Source organism: Theropithecus gelada, chromosome 4 (assembly GCF_003255815.1).
Source record: "Theropithecus gelada isolate Dixy chromosome 4, Tgel_1.0, whole genome shotgun sequence".
Classification (NCBI taxonomy): Eukaryota; Metazoa; Chordata; class Mammalia; order Primates; family Cercopithecidae; genus Theropithecus; species Theropithecus gelada.
In genome coordinates, this window is record NC_037671.1 from 134,178,010 (window position 1) to 134,195,634 (window position 17,625).

At 39.0% G+C, this 17,625-nt stretch overlaps 1 protein-coding gene across 1 annotated transcript in view; it reads right to left on the bottom strand.

Moving 5' to 3' along the window:
* The window catches only part of AK9 (adenylate kinase 9), a 185,071-nt gene that overhangs the window by 53,153 nt on the left and 114,293 nt on the right, over positions 1-17,625 (bottom strand). Inside the window, exons 25-26 of the mRNA XM_025382428.1 lie at positions 7,814-8,026; positions 3,924-4,184 (exon numbers count right to left, since the gene is read on the bottom strand). Coding sequence (XP_025238213.1) covers positions 3,924-4,184; positions 7,814-8,026 — 474 coding nt within the window. The remainder of the gene's footprint in view (positions 1-3,923; positions 4,185-7,813; positions 8,027-17,625) is intronic.

Consider the following 17,625-nt stretch of genomic DNA (forward strand, 5'->3'; position numbering starts at 1 on the left):
GATGTTAGAGTGTCAATTTTAGATCTTTCCTGCTTTCTCTTGTGGGCATTTAGTGCTATAAATTTCCCTCTACACACTGCTTTAAATGTGTCCCAGAGATTCTGGTATGTTGTATCTTTGTTCTCATTGGTTTCAAAGAACATCTTTATTTCTGCCTTCATTTCGTTATGTACCCAGTAGTCATTCAGGAGCAGGTTGTTCAGTTTCCATGTAGTTGAGCGGTTTTGATTGAGTTTCTTAGTCCTGAGTTCTAGTTTGATTGCACTGTGGTCTGAGAGACAGTTTGTTATAATTTCTGTTCTTGTACATTTGCTGAGGAGTGCTTTACTTCCAATTACGTGGTCAATTTTGGAATAAGTACGATGTGGTGCTGAGAAGAATGTATATTCTGTTGATTTGGGGTGGAGAGTTCTATAGATGTCTATTAGGTCTGCTTGCTGCAGAGATGAGTTCAATTCCTGGATATCCTTGTTAACTTTCTGTCTCGTTGATCTGTCTAATGTTGACAATGGAGTGTTGAGGTCTCCCATTATTATTGTATGGGAGTCTAAGTCTCTTTGTAAGTCTCTAAGGACTTGCTTTATGAATCTGGGTGCTCCTGTATTGGGTGCATATATATTTAGGATAGTTAGCTCTTCCTGTTGAATTGATCCCTTTACCATTATGTAATGGCCTTCTTTGTCTCTTTTGATCTTTGATGGTTTAAAGTCTGTTTTATCAGAGACTAGGATTGCAACCCCCGCTTTTTTTTGTTCTCCATTTGCTTGGTAAATCTTCCTCCATCCCTTTATTTTGAGCCTATGTATGTCTCTGCGTGTGAGATGGGTCTCCTGAATACAGCAGACTGATGGGTCTTGACTCTTTATCCAGTTTGCCAGTCTGTGTCTCTTAATTGGAGCATTTAGTCCATTTACATTTAAGGTTAAGATTGTTATGTGTGAACTTGATCCTGCCATTATGATATTAACCGGTTATTTTGCTCATTAGTTGATGCAGTTTCTTCCTAGCCTCGATGGTCTTTACATTTTGGCATGTTTTTGAGATGGCTGGTACCGGTTGTTCCTTTCCATGTTGAGTGCTTCCTTCAGGGTCTCTTGTAAGGCAGGCCTAGTGGTGACAAAATCTCTAAGCATTTGCTTATCTGTAAAGGATTTTATTTCTCCTTCACTTATGAAACTTAGTTTGGCTGGATATGAAATTCTGGGTTGAAAATTCTTTTCTTTAAGAATGTTGAATATTGGCCCCCACTCTCTTCTGGCTTGTAGAGTTTCTGCCGAGAGATCTGCTGTGAGTCTGATGGGCTTCCCTTTGTGGGTAACCCGACCTTTCTCTCTGGCTGCCCTTAAGATTTTTTCCTTCATTTCAACTTTGGTGAATCTGGCAATTATGTGTCTTGGAGTTGCTCTTCTCGAGGAGTATCTTTGTGGCGTTCTCTGTATTTCCTGGATTTGAATGTTGGCCTGCCCTACTAGGTTGGGGAAGTTCTCCTGGATGATATCCTGAAGAGTGTTTTCCAACTTGGTTCCATTTTCCCCCTCACTTTCAGGCACCCCAATCAGACGTAGATTTGGTCTTTTTACATAATCCCATACTTCTTGCAGGCTTTGTTCATTTCTTTTTCTTCTTTTTTCTTTTGGTTTCTCTTCTCGCTTCATTTCATTCATTTGATCCTCAATTGCTGATACTCTTTCTTCCAGTTGATCGAGTCGGTTACTGAAGCTTGTGCATTTGTCACGTATTTCTCGTGTCATGGTTTTCATCTCTTTCATTTCGTTTATGACCTTCTCTGCATTAAGTAGTCTAGCCGTCAGTTCTTCCACTTTTTTTTCAAGATTTTTAGTTTCTTTGCGCTGGGTACGTAATTCCTCCTTTAGCTCTGAGAAATTTGATGGACTGAAGCCTTCTTCTCTCATCTCATCAAAGTCATTCTCCGCCCAGCTTTGATCCGTTGCTGGCGATGAGCTGCGCTCCTTTGCCGGGGGAGATGCGCTCTTGTTTTTTGAATTTCCAGCTGTTCTGCCCTGCTTTTTCCCCATCTTTGTGGTTTTATCTGCCTCTGGTCTTTGATGATGGTGATGTACTGATGGGGTTTTGGTGTAGGTGTCCTTCCTGTTTGATAGTTTTCCTTCTAACAGTCAGGACCCTCAGCTGTAGGTCTGTTGGAGATTGCTTGAGGTCCACTCCAGACCCTGATTGCCTGGGTATCAGCAGCAGAGGCTGCAGAAGATAGAATATTTCTGAACAGCAAGTGTACCTGTCTGATTCTTGCTTTGGAAGCTTCCTCTCAGGGGTGTCCTCCACCCTGTGAGGTGTGGGGTGTCAGACTGCCCCTAGTGGGGGATGTCTCCCAGTTAGGCTACTCAGGGGTCAGGGACCCGCTTGAGCAGGGAGTCTGTCCCTTCTCAGATCTCAACCTCCGTGTTGGGAGATCCACTGCTCTCTTCAAAGCTGTCAGACAGAGTCGTTTGCGTCTGCAGAGGTGTCTGCTGCTTTGTTATTGTTTTCTGTGCCCTGCCCCCAGAGGTGGAGTCTACAGAGACAGGCAGGTTTCCTTGAGCTGCTGTGAGCTCCACCCAGTTCGAGCTTCCCAGCAGCTTTGTTTACCTACTTAAGCCTCAGCAATGGCGGGCGCCCCTCCCTCAGCCTCGCTGCTGCCTTGCCGGTAGATCACAGACTGCTGTGATAGCAATGAGGGAGGCTCCGTGGGTGTGGGACCCTCCCGGCCAGGTGTGGGATATGATCTCCTGGTGTGCCTGTTTGCTCAAAGCGCAGTATTGGGGTGGGAGTTACCCGATTCTCCAGGTGTTGTGTGTCTCAGTTCCCCTGGCTAGGAAAAGGGATTCCCTTCCCCCTTGCGCTTCTCAGGTGAGGCAATGCCTCGCCCTGCTTCAGCTCTCGCTGGTCGGGCTGCAGCAGCTGACCAGTACCGATCGTCTGGCACTCCCCAGTGAGATGAACCCAGTACCTCAGTTGAAAATGCCGAAATCACCGGTCTTCTGTGTCGCTGGCGCTGGGAGTTGAAGACTGGAGCTGCTCCTATTCGGCCATCTTGCTCCGCCCCCCCGGAAGATTTTTATTTAGCACATGACGAATATGACCCTTTAAATGACTTTTATGGGCTAATTTTTTTCTCTTCTTAGAAACTTTACAGAGTTTTATACTACTACTTCCCCAGAGTAACACCAGTAAGCACAGCTGTCTGCATAGATTACTACTGCCAGGCACAGTGGCTCATGCCTGTAATCCCAGCACTTTGGGAGGCCAAGGTGGGTAAATGGCTTGAGCCCAGGAATTTGAGACCAGCCTGGGCAACACAGCAAGACTCCCATCTCCACAAAAAATACCAAAACTAGCTAGGCATGGTGCACACCTGTAGTCCCAGCTACTTGGGAGGCCAAGTGGTATGGTTTGACTGACCTCACCTAAATCTCATCTTGAATTCCCACATGTTGTGGGAGGGACCCAGTGGGAAGTAATTGAATCATGGGGGCAGGCCTTTCCCATGCTGTTCTTTTGATAGTGAATAAGTCTCACAAAACCTGATGGTTTTAAAAGGGGGAGTTTCCCTGCACAAGCTCTCTCTTTGCCTGCTGCCATCCATGTAAGATGTGACTTGCCCCTCCTTGCCTTTCGCCATGATTGTGAGGCCTCCCCAGCCACGTGGACCTAACTGTAAGTTCATTAAATGTCTTTCTTTTGTAAATTGCCTGGTCGTGGTATGTCTTTATCAGCAGTGTAAAAATGGACTAATACACCAAGGCAGGAGGATCACCTGAGCCCAGGGAAGATAAGGCTTTGGTGAGCTGTGATTGTGCTACTGCCCTCTTGTCTGGGTGACAGATGGAGACCCTGTCTCAAAAACAATAACAATAACAACAGCAAAAACAAAACAAAACAAAAAAACAAAAAAAAGAGATTACTACCTGCTTTTTTATATTTTCTTCCTCAACTTTGACATTGGCCTGAATTGCAAGCTCTTCAAGTTCTTGTTTGGCAGCTTGTTCATCCTCAGAATCTTCCTCAAATTCAGGTCCCACTTTCTTTTCAGTTTTGAGTAGTAGTTTTTCTTGAAGAACTTCTTCAAACTGAATGTGAAAAATGTTTAATTTTTCTGCCAACTGTCTTCCACACAAAGTTTTGCCAGAGCCCTGGGGGCCGACAAGGCATATTCTTAATGGAGGAGCCTGCCACAGGGGGTGGGTCAGGGAGGGGTGGGATAAAGGGAGAGAGAAGGAAGAGCAGTTTTGAGTAATTAAGAACACATAAGACTTATTAACTGCCCTCCCTAAGATGGGGTAGGAATGATCACATCATGAACTCAAGGATGCTTAGACATTAGGATTTCAATTAACATAATTAATTCCATCAATACTGGTCCTCAGAGAGCACCAACAACCATGTACGATTATCTTGGTATCATATGCCAAAAGGCATTTAATAAAATAGGGTTTACTTATTTTTGTTTTTGACAAAAGTTTTAGTTAATACAGAATGGTAAGATACATTCCTAGCATAATAAAATAAATCAAACAGAAAGCCCACTAACAAGAAAAATTTAGAGCCTTCTCCATTTATTCCAGTAATCTCAGGACTCACGTTATATGGATCATCCATGGGGTGCTGAAACTGTCAAGAACAATGGTGAGCACTGGAATGAAGCAGCAGCTAAGTCTTCTGTGATTGTGAGGAAATACTAAGAAATTGGTAGGTGATAGCAGCAAGGAGGAATGGGGCTTGTTGACACATCCAAGTAGGATAAGCCTCAAAGGAGCTGGAGTTTTTGCAAGGGGAAGGAGAAAAACTAGAATGACATGAAATTATATAGCTACAGCCTCACACCATACTTTTAAATCACATTTTAAACCTCTCAGTGATAAAACTGCTGGCTTAACATCTCACTCATCCATCAGTTAAACGTCTGGCAACTAGGGCTGTCTGGTGCACAGACTGTCTTCAGGTACCCTATGGTAGGGAAGGGAAATGCTTCTGGAAAACCCAGTTCATTTTATGCTTTGCAAAACTATGGAAATACAGTCAGGATTTCAGGATCTTATCCAAATGGATTTGTGTAAAACAAGGCAATAGATCACAAACAGCAAACCAGACTAAGCAGAAATTACAGTTGAAAACAACAACAGAAAAGGATAAATGGCCACAGTCCTTAAATGACCCCCAACACCAGTGGATTGGGGCTTCTTTGTGAGGGCACAACCACCCACATACTTCAGTAGTCTCATGGGCACTATATAAAATTTGAAGTTCATGAAAATGGCCCAAATTATACAGAAGTGCTTAGTTCCATGTGTTCATTTTAAGAAGGCATTGATATTATCAAAAGTCATAAGGCAATACATTGTGATATATATATATATATCTTGCTCCAGTAATCCCATCCAAGGGAGCTATAGCATAGCACAGTAGTAAAATAATTCAAGAAAGTCAAAACACTTACAGTCAACTCATTTTCTACAAAAGCACCAAATACATGCATGGAGGAAAGGATGGTCTCTTTAATATATGGTGCTGTGATAGGTGGATATCCATATGCAGAAGAATGAAACTAGATCCTCATCTTTCACCATATACAGAAATCAACTCAAAACGGATTAAAGACTTAAATGGAGGACCTGAAAATATAAAACTGCTAGAAGAAAACACTGGGGAAGTGCTACAGGACATTGGTCTGGGCAAAGATTTTTCCAGGTAAGACCTCAAAAACATAGGCAATAAAAGCAAAAATAGACACATAGGATTATGTTAACCTAAAAAACCTCTGAATCACAAAGAAAACAACATGGTAAAGAGAAAACCTACAGAATGGGAGATAAGATTTGCAAAGTATCCATCCAACAAGGGATTAATAACCAGAATATATAAGGAACTCAAACAGCTCAGTAGCAAAAAAACAAATATTCTGATTTAACAATGGGGAAAAGAAGACCTGAACAGACATTTCTCAACAGAACACATACAAATGGACAATAGGTATATGAAAAAATGCTCAACATCACTAATCATCAGGGAAATGCAAATCAAAACCACAGTGAGATATCATCTCACCTCTGTTAGAATGACTATTATCAAAAAGGCAAAAAAATAGCAAATGCTGGTGAGGATGTGAAGAAAGGGGAACACTTGTACACTGTTGTGGAAATGTAAAGTCGGACAGCCATTATGAAAAACAGTATGGAGTTTCCTCAAAAATCTAAAAATATGAGGGGTCTTCAAAAAGTTGACAGAAAATGCATATTATGAAAATAATTTTTTTTCACTTTTTTTTGCACCAAATAAACTCATATGAACTTGTTATAACATGTCTGAACAGGATCTAGTTTGAAGCACTAAGAAAGATAAGACATCAGTATGATGTAAAACAAGGCAATAGATCACAGCAACATGAGTTCTGCTAGAACTGAAGCAAGAATAAACATCAAATTTATGGTGAAGCTTGGGAAGAAAAATGGTGAAATCATTGATGCTTTATGAAGGTTTCTAGGGACAATGCCCCAAAGAGATCAGCAGTTTACAAATGGACAATTTGCTTGAAAAAAGGATGAGACAATGTTGAAGATGGAGCCTGTAGCAGCACACCACCCACTTAAATTTGTGAGGAAAAAATTTATCTTGTTTGTGACCCAATTGACAAGGACTGATGATTAACAGCAGAAACAATAGCCAACACGCCTAGACATCTAGGTTGACTCAGTGTACAAGTTTTCTGACTGAAAAATTAAAGTTGAGCAAAGTTTCTACTCTATGATTGCCAAAACTGTTGCACCCAGATCATCTGCTGACAAAAACAGAGCTTTCAATGGAAATTTTAAACACATGGGATCAAAATCTCAAAGCATTTGTTTGAAGAATTGTAGAGGAGATGAAACATGGCTTTATCAGTATGATCCTGAAGACAAAGCACAATCAAAGCAATGGTCACCAAGAGGTGGCAGTGGTCCAGTCAAAGCAAAAGTGGACTGGTCAAGCACAAAGGTCATGGCAATAGTTTGTCTTTTGAGGCTCAATGCATTTTCCTTGTTGAGCTTCTGGAGGGCCAAAGAGAAGTAACATCTGCTTATGATGAGAGTGTTTTGAGAAAGTCAGCCAAAGCTGTAACAGAAAAATGTCCAGGGAAGATTCACCAAAGTGTCCTTCTCCTCTATAACAATGCTCCACTAAAAAATGACTATTGGATAGCCATGGTAACAATAGCCACTCAACCAATTTTAAATTGGTTTAATTGATCAGGGTAAACTCACTTCAGGAAACACATTTTTGCAATCCAACCAACCAGTGTCAGCCCTCACTCTTGAAACTTACCAATCAGGATGGACTTACCCCTATAACAATTCTGAGTGTGAACCTGTCAATAGCAGTGTCACTAATCTTACTTCCATAGATGTCAACCCACTTATGCCTCTGAAAGTTCACCAATCCCTGAATTCCACTCTTCTCCAAAATCCTGTAGAAGACCATCATCCTGCTCTGCTCTCAGAGACTAACTAGCATGACTGACCTCACTATAGTAAGGAATTCATCCAGCTGTGGGGTTTGTTTTTGTTTATGTTTTGTTTTATTTTTACTTCAGCTAAAAAAGGCAGATATTAAGTGCTGGTTTGACACAAGTAATTACTACAGAAATCAAAATAGATAATTATTTTATGTTATATTCCAAAAAGTTGTTCTTTGAACTTAGATATTTTCTTTATGTTGTAATATCAGATTGGGAACTTCACCCTTAAGTAAATTGGTAGTGATTGGTAATCAGTCCTGAAAAAATCCTGTGGGAGCAATCATTAAGATAGGAATACTGTCTCACCTTCAGTGGTTCTTCATGAGCCACATAGTCCTCAGGATGCTCCAAAAACTTTTCTTTAGCCTCAGAACTTGAAAAGTAGTAGATCTTTTCTCGATACTTGGCTGCTTCTTCTGTGTTTCCTGGTTGTAGGATGAAGTTTTCTTTGAGGACTACTGGACAAAAGTGTTTTGTGTCTCCCAAATACCTCTTTCTCTCCTTAATTTTTTCTTCACCCTAGAAATGTTATTCAAAGTTTGGAGAACATTAAATTAAAAAATATTTTGATGGAGAGAATTTTTAAAAATGCTTCTTGAATAATATTTAATCTGTAGCAACTTGAAAACAATCCACAAAAGGCCAGTCCTTATATTATTTTAATTAAAAATCATTTTCTCATACATTACTCTAAGTGCACATCCTAAGTTTCTCTATTTTCATGAGGAAAATAAAGCAGCACTGAGAATGAAGGTGCCCCCAGTCCTCTACCAACAGAGATGTAATGAAAAACTCCAGAATGTGTTGATGCTGGGTCATTGTGAGGTCAGTTTCTAAAATAGAATTTTTCCCTAAAAGTAAAAGCTGAGTCAAGATCACAACTTCTTACCCATGGCAAATTAAATGAGAGATGCCTCAGAATTTACTTTGCTATTAAGTGGATATATGATCAAATAATAATTTGGAAATATCCTATTTAGCTCAATTGAAAGTGTAAAATGTATTTTCTTTTATGATAAAGAAAATATGTGCAAAGTCCTTTAAGGATTCTTTCAATTTATTTAAAGCAAGGGAAACACATTTAAAACATTTTTTTATGATATAAAATATATGCTTACTGTAAAAATATTCAAAACACATTACAATGTATAAAAAGTGAAAATCTCCTTTCACCTTTTTTCTTCCAGTACTATGTTAGCATTCTTAATAGTTTTATCTCCCAGACTCATTAAAAAAATCCTACCAATATACCTATAAAAATAGATATATATTTAGCCACAAATATAGTATTTTAAAAAATACAAATGGAATACTTTACATACTTATTTACATCATACTTCTTTTCACAAAACAAGATACAACCAACTTTCTATAAAGGTGCAAAAATGAGACCAACCTTTCCTTTTAGTACTTTTATTTGATATTTATATCAGAATATACAAGCTTTGGCTGGGTGCGAGGGCTCATGCCTGTAATCCCAGCACTTTGGGAGGCCGAGGTGGGTGGATCACATGAGGTCAGGAGTTCAAGACCAGCCTAGCCAACATGGTGAAACCCCTTCTCTACTGAAAATATAAAAATTAGCCAGGCGTGGTGGCATGTGCCTGTAATCCCAGCTACTAAGGAGGCTGAGGCAGGAGAATCGTTTAAGCCAGAGAGGTGGAGGTTGCAGTGAACCGAGATCACATCACTGCACTCCAGCCAGGGTGACAGAGTGAGACTCCATCTAAAAAAAAAAAAAGAAAAAATCAAAAGCAAGCTTCAAAATGAGCTGGAAAATAATGATTTTTTTCTTATGATGTTCAAAAAATACACGGAATTATCTAATCAATGAAGGTGTATGTAAGAAATGACCTATAAAGCCTCCCCCATCTATTATTTTTGTTTAGTTTTTATCTTTCTTTCTAAGCCCATATTTTAGTAATTGTTTTTTGGGGGGTAAAATCCTTTCAAGTTCTTATAATTTTTTTTAGTTTTTTCTTTATTTCTTCTAAAAAAAAAAAGGGATACATGTGCAGAACGTGCAGGTTTGTTACATAGGTACACATGTGCCATGGTGGTTTGCTGCACCTATTGACCCATCCTCTACATTCCTTCCTCTTACCCCCAACAGGCCCTGGTGTGTGTTATTCCCCTCTTTGTGTCCATGTGTTTTCGGTGTTCAACTCCCACTTATGAGTGAGAACATGTGAGTTGGGTTTTCTGTTCTTGTGTTAATTTGCTGAGGATGATGACTTCCAGCTCTATTCATGTCCCTGCAAAGAACATGATCTCATTCTTTTTTATGGCTGCATAGCATTCCATGGTGTATATATACCACATTTTCTTTATCCAGTCTATCATTGATGGGCATTTGGGTTGGTTCTATGTCTTTCCTATTGTAAATAGTGCTGCAATAAACATGTGTGCATGTGTCTTTATAGTACAATGGTTTATATTCCTGTGGGTATATACCCAGTAATGGGATTGCTGGGTCAAATGGTATTTCTGGTTCTAGATCCTTGAGGAATTGCCACACTGTGTTTCACAGTAATTGAACGAATTTGCACTCCCACCAACAGTGTAAAAGCATTCCTATTTCTCCACAGCCTCCCCAGCATCTATTATTTTCTGACTTTTTAATAATCGCCATTTTGGTTGGCATGAGATGGTATCTCAGTGTGGTTTTGATTTGCATTTCTCTGATGATCAGTGATGTTGGGCTTTTTTTTCATATGTTTTTGGCCACATAAATGTCTTCTTTTGAGAAATGTCTGTTCATATCTTTTGACTACTTTTTGATGGGGTTGTTTTTTTCTTGTAAATGTGTTTAAGTTCATCATAAATTCTGAATATTAGACCTTTGTCAGATGGGTAGATTGCAAAAATTTTCTCCTGTTCTTCAGGTTACCTGTTCACTCTGATGATAGTTTCTTTTGCTGTGTGGAAGCTCTTCAGTTTAATTAGATCCCACTGTCAATTTTGGCTTTTGTTGCAATTGCTTTTGGCGTTTTTGTCCTGAAGTCTTTGCCCATGCCCATGTCCTGAATGGTATTGCCTAGGTTTTCTTCTAGGGTTTTTTATGCTTTTGGCTTATACATTTAAGTCATTAATCCATCTTCAGTTAATTTTTGTATAAGGTGTAAGGAAAGGGTACAGTTTCAGTTTTCTGCATATGGCTAGCCAGTTTTCCCAGCACCATTTACTGAATAGGAGATCCTTTCCTCATTGCTTGTTTTTGTCAGGTTTGTTGAAGATCAGATGGTTGTAGACTTGTGGTATTATTTCTGAGGTCTCTGTTCTGCTCCGTTGGTCTATATGTCTGTTTTGGCACCAATACCATGCTGTTTTGGTTACTGTAGCCTTGCAGCAGAGCTTGAAGTCAGGTAGCATGATGCCTCTAGCTTTGTTCTTTTTGCTTAGAATTGTCTTGGCTACACAGGGTCTTCTCTGATTCCATATGAAATTTAAGATAGTTTTTTCTAATTCTGTGAAGAATGTCAATGGTAGTTTGATGGGAATAGCATTGAATCTATAAATTACTTTGGGCAGTATGGCCATTTTCATGATATTGATTCTTCCTATCCATGAGAATGGAAAGTTTTTCCATTTGTTTGTGTCTTCTCTTATTTCCTTGAGGAGTGGTTTGTAGTTCTCCTTGAAAATGTCCTTCACATCCCTTGTTAGTTGTATTCCTAGGTATTTTATTCTCTGTGTAGTGATTGTGAATGTGAGTTCATTCATGATTTGACTCTCTGCCTGCCTACTGTTGGTGTAAAGGAATGCTTGTGAATCAGGCACATTGATTTTGTATCCTGAGACTTTGCTGAAGTTGCTTATCAGTTCAAGTTTTTGGGCTGAAATAATGGGGTATTTTAGATCTTAAAATCATGTCATCTGCAAACAGAGACAACTTGACTTCCTCTCTTCCTATTTGAATACCTTTTATTTCTTTATCTTGCCTGATTGCTCTGGCCAGAACTTCCAATACTATGTTGAATGGGAGGGGTGAGAGAAGGTATCCTTGTCTTGTACTGGTTTTCAAAGGGAATGCTTCCAGCTTTTGCCCATTCAATATGATATTGGCTGTGGCTTTGTCATAAATAGCTCTTATTATTTTGAGATATGTTCCATCAATATCTAGTTTATTGAGAGTTTTTAACATGAAGGGATGTTAAATTTTATCAAAGGCCTTTTCCGCATCTATTGAGATAATCATGTGGTTTTTGTCTTTGGTTCTGTTTATGTGATGGATTACATTTATTGATTTGTGTATGTTGAACCAGCCTTGCATCCCAGGGATGAAGCCAACTTGATCATGGTGGATAAGTTTTTTGATGCACTGCTGGATTCGGTTTGCCAGTATCTTATTGAGGATTTTTGAATCGGTGTTCATCAGGGATATTGGCCTGAAGCTTTCTTTTTTTGTTGTGTCTCTGCCAGGTTTTGGTATCAGGCTGATGCTGGCTTCATAAAATGAATTAGGGAGGAGTCCCTCCTTTTGAATTGTTTGGAATAGTTTCAGAAGTAATGGTACCAGCTCCTCTTTGTATTTCTGGTATAATTCAGCTGTGAATCCATCTGATCCTGGGCTTTTTTTGGTTGATAGGCTATTAATTACCTCCTCAATTTCAGAACTTGTTATTGGTCTTTTCAGGGATTCAACTTCTTCCTGATTTAGTCTTGGGAGGGTGTATGTGTCCAAGAATTTATGCATTTCTTCTAGATTTTCTAGTTTATTTGCATAGAGGTGTTAATAGTATTCTCTGATGGCAGTTTGTATTTCTTTTCTATTTTTTTTTTTTTGAGATGGAGTCTTATTCTGTAGCCTAGGATGGAGTGAAATGGTATGACCTCTGCTCACTGCAACCTCCACCTCCCAGGCTCAAGCTATTCTCCTGTCTCAGCCTCTCAAGTAGCTGGGATTACAGACATGCACCACCACGCCCAGATAATATTTGTATTTTTAGTACAGATGGGGTTTTGCTATGTTGGCCAGGCTGGTCTCAATCTCCTGACCTCAGGTGATCTGCCCACCTTGGCCTCCCAAAGTACTGGGAGTGCAGGTGTGAGCCACCGCACCCGGCCCAGCAGTTTGTATTTCTGTGGGGTCAGTGGTGATATCCCCTTTATCATTTGTTATTGTATCTATTTGATTCCTCTCTCTCAATAGTCTAGCTAGTGGTCTATTTTGTTAATTTTCTAAAAAACCAGCTCCTGGATTCATTGATATTTTGGAAGGTTTTTTTGTTTCCCTATCTCCTTCAATTCTTCTCTTAACTTAGTTATTTCTTGTCTTCTGCTAGCTTTGGGGTTAGTTTGCTTGTGCTTCTCTAGCTCCCTTCATTGTGATGTTAGGGTGTTGATTTGAGATCTTTCTAGCTTTCTAATGTGGGCATTTAGTGCTATAAATTTCCCTCTTAACACTCCTTTAGCTGTGTCCCAGAGATTCTGGTACATTGTCTCTTTGTTCTCATTGGTTTCAAAGAACTTCTTGATTTCTGCCTTATTTCATTATTTACCCAGGAATCATTCAGGAGCAGGTTTTTCAATTTCCATGAAATTGTGTGATTTTGAGTAAGTTTCTTAATCCTGAGTTCTAATTTGCTTGCACTGCAGTCTGAGAGACTGTTTGTTATTATTTCAGTTCTTTTACATTTGCTGAGGAGTGTTTTGCTTCCAATTATGTGTTTGATTTTAAAATAAGTGCCATGTGGCACTGAGAAGAATATATATACTGTTGATTTGGGGTATTGAGTTCTGTAGACGTCAACTGGGTCCGCTTGATCCAGAGCTGAGTTCAAGTCCTGAATATCCTAATTAATTTTCTGTCTTATTGATCTAATACTGATAATGGGGTGTTAAAGTCTCCCACTAATATTGTGTGGGATTCTAAGTCTCTTCGTAGGTCTCTAAGAATGTGTTTTATGAATCTGGGTGCTCTTGCATTGGGTGCACATATGCTCAGAATAGTTAGCTCTTCTTGTTGAATTGTTCCCTTTACCATTATATAGTGCCTTCTTTGTTTTTTTGATCTTTATTGGTTTCAAGTCCATTTGGTCAGAGAATAAGATTGCAATCCCTGCTTTTTTTGGCTTTCCATTTGCTTGGTAAATTTTCCTCCATCCATTTATTTTGAGCCTGTGTGTATCTTTGCATGTGAGATGAGTCTCTTGAAGACAGCATACCAATAGATCTTGGCTCTTTATCTAGTTTGCCATTCTGTACATTTTAATTGGGCCATTGAGCCCATTTACATTTAAGATTAGTATTGTGAATCTGATCCTGTCATCATGATGCTATTTGCTTATTTTACACACTGGCTGATACAGTTTCTTTGTAGTGTCATTGGTCTTTATATTTTGGTGTATTTTTGCAGTGGCTGGTACCAGTTTTTCCTTTCCAGTACATATTTAGCACTTCTTTCAGGAGCTCTTGCAGGGCAGGCCTGGTGGTAATGAAATCCCTCAGCATTGCTTGTCTGGAAAGGATTTTATTTTTCCTTTGCTTATGAAGCTTAGTTTGGCTGGGTTGAAAATTCTTTAAGAATGTTGAATATTGGCCCCCAGACTCTTATGGTTTGTAGAGTTTCTGCTGAGAGATCCATTGTTAGTCTGATGAGCTTCCCTTTGTATGTTACCTGGCCTTTCTCTCTGGCTGCCCTTAACAATTTTTCCTTCATTTCAACCTTGGAGAATCTGATGATTATGTGTTTTGGGGTTGATTTCATGGAGTATCTTAATGGTGTTCTCTGTATTTCCTGAATTTGAATGTTGGCCTGTCTTGCTAGATTGAGGAAGTTCTCCTGGATAATATCTAGAAGTGTGTTTTCCAGCTTGTTTCCATTCTCCCTGTCTACTTCTGGTACTCTAATCAATCATAGGTTTGGTCTTTTTAGGAAGTCCCATATTTCTTGGAGGCTTTGTTCATTCATTTTCATTCTTTTTTCTCTATTGTTGTCTGCATGTCTTATTTCAGTAAGGTTGTCTTCAAACTCCAATATCCTTTCTTCTGCTTGGTCAATTTGACTGTTGATAGTTGTGTATGCTTCATGAAGTTCTCATGCTGTGTTTTTCAGCTCCATAAGGTCATTTATGTTCCTCTCTAAACTGATTATTCTAGTTAGTAATTCATCTAACCTTTTATCAAGGTTAACATGCTCCTTTAACTCATCTTAATTTTTTTTATTGCCCATCTTCTGAAGCCTACTTCTGTCAATTCACCCATCCAGTTCCATGTCCCTGATGGAGAAATGTTGCAATCATTTGGAGCAGAAGATGCACTCTGGCCTTTTGGGTTTTCAGCATTTTTTCATTGATTCTTTCTATCTTTGTGAGTTTGTCAAGTTTCGGTCTTTGATGCTGCTGACCCTTGGATGGGGTTTTGTGGGGGCCTTTTTGTTGTTGTTGATGCTGTTGTTGTCATTTTCTGCTTGTTTGTTTTCCTTTCAATAGTCAGGTCCCTCTTCTGTAGGGCTGCTGCAGCTTGCTGGGAGTTCAGTCAGGCACTACTCATCTGATTTGCCCCCGTGACTGAAGATGTCACTTGAGGGGGCTGGAGAGCAGCAAAGATGGGTGCCTGCTCCTTCATCTGGGACCTTTGACCTTAAGGAACACCAACCTGATGCCAGTAGGATCGCTCCTGTATGGAGTATCTAACAACCCCTGTTGGAGGGTCTCACCCAATTGGGTGGCACAGGGAGCAGGACCCATTTAAAGAAGTACTTTGTCCCTTGGTGGAGCAGGTGTGTTTTGCTGAGGGGAAACCCACTCATCTGGGCTGCTTGGATTCCTCAGAATTACTAAGAGGAGAGGCTAAGTCTGCTGGTTCACAGAGACAGCAGTCACCCCTCCTCCTATGTTGATGAATTACTGAATGGTTTCCAATTTGGAGCCATTACAAATAAAGCTGCTGTGACCACTCATCAAGTCTTTGAATGGGCATGTGCTCTCCTTTCTCTGAGATAAATCTCTAGGAGTGGTAGGACTGGTTGCTATGGTAGATGTATATTTATCTGTTTAAGAAACTGCCAAACTATTTTCCAAAGTGATTGTACCAAGTTATATTCCCATGAGCTGTATATAAGAATTCAAGTTATTCTGCATCCTAGCTAACACTTGGTATGGTCAGTCTTTGATTTTAGGCATTCTAATCATTATCTAATAGTGTCTCATTGTGATTTTAATTTTCACCTCCTTAGTGACTAATGAGGTTGAACATCTTTTCATGTACCTATTAGCCATCTGTGTATTTTATTTGGTGAAGTATCTGATGTCTGTTAAAATCTTTTCTCCATTAAAAAAATGGGTTGTTTGTTTTCTCTTTGAGTATTAAGAGTTCTTTATATATTCTGGATATAAGGACTTTCATCAGATATGTGATTTGCAAATATTTTATCCAAGTTTGTCTTTTCATTCTTTTAACAGTGTTTTTTTTAAAAAAATAGTTTAGTTCTTACGTTTGATGAAGGCCAATTTATCATTTTTTTTCTTTATGGATTCTGCTTTTGGCGTCATGTCTAAGAAATTTTTGCCTAATCCAAGGTCTCAAAGATTCTCTTGTAGGTTTCTTCCAGAAGTTTTATAGTTTTATAATTTACATTTAGGCCTATAATACATTTTAAGTTAGTTTTTGTATATCATGTGAGGTTTGGTTCAAAATTCACTATGCATATGGATCTCCAATTGTTCCAGCACTATTTATTAAAAAGTCAAAAAGACTGTCCTTTCTCCACTAAATTGCCTCTGTAGATTTGTCAATAATCAATTGTCCATATATATGTAGCTCTATTTCTGGACTCCCTGTGTTCTATTAATCTATTTGCTGTTTTGTGCCAGTGACACTATTTTGATAGCTATAACTTTATAATTAATTAATCTTGAAATCAAATGTATTAATTCTCTTACTTGGTTATTCTTTCTAAAATTTGTTTACATTATTTTAAGTACTCTGCATTTTCAAATGAATGTTAGGATCAATTTATAAGTTTCTACCAAACAGTATGCTGGGTTTTAAATTTTGATTATATGGAATCTGTAGATAAATTTGGGGAGAATTGATATAACAATATTAAGTCTTCTGACCTGTGAACATGGTATATCTACTTTTTTTTTCTGTTTTCTTTTTTGAGATGGAGCCTTACTCTGTCACCTAGGCTGGGGTGCAGTTGCACGATCTTGGCTCACTGCCCGAGATCAAACGATTTTTGTGTCTCAGCCTTGCCAGCAGCTGGGATTATAGGCATACACCACCATGCCCGGTTAATTTATATATTTTCAGTAGAGAAGGGGTTTTGCCATGTTGGCTAAGCTGCCTTGAACTCCTGACCTCAAGTCATCCACCTGACTCGGCCTCCCAAAGTGCTGGGATTACAGACGTGAGCCACCATGCTCAGCCATGGTATATCTATCCGTCCATTTATGTAGGCTTTCTTCTATTTTTCTCAGCACAATTTTTAGTTTTTAGTGTATTGTTCTTGGATATCTTTTGCTAAATTTATCCCTTTGTATTACATTTCTTGACGCTGTTTTGAAAGGCATTTAAAAATCAATTTCTGATTGTCTATTGCTTACATATAGAAATAAAATTGATTTTTGTATATTGATTTTATGTCCTGAAACTTTGCTAAATTCAATTATTAGTAGCTTTTTCATTGATTCCATTGGCTTATCTACATAGATGTATTAATTTCAAAATGCTGCTTACACAAATTACCACAAATGTAGTGGCTTTAAACAGCAAACATGTATTTTCTTACAGTTTTGGAGATCAGAAGCCCAGAGAGTTTTATGGGGCTACTGTGAATTTGTTGACAGGGTTAATTCCTCCTGGAGGCCCCAGGAAAGAATCCATTCCTGCCTCTCCACTTCTAGGGTTGGCTCATGGCCCTTTTCTCTATCTTCAAAGCCGGCTTCAAAGCACCTTCTCTCTAACTTCCTGTCTTCCTCTTATAAGGACCTTTGTGATTACATTGGTCCACGTGGATAATCCATGATAACTCCCTTATCTCAAGATCCTTAATTTAGTCACGTCCACAAAATCTCTTTTTGTATAAGGTAACATTCACAGGTGTCAATTCACAGCTTAGGACATGGACTTCTTTGGGGTGCCATTATTCAGCCTATCACGATAGAAAATCT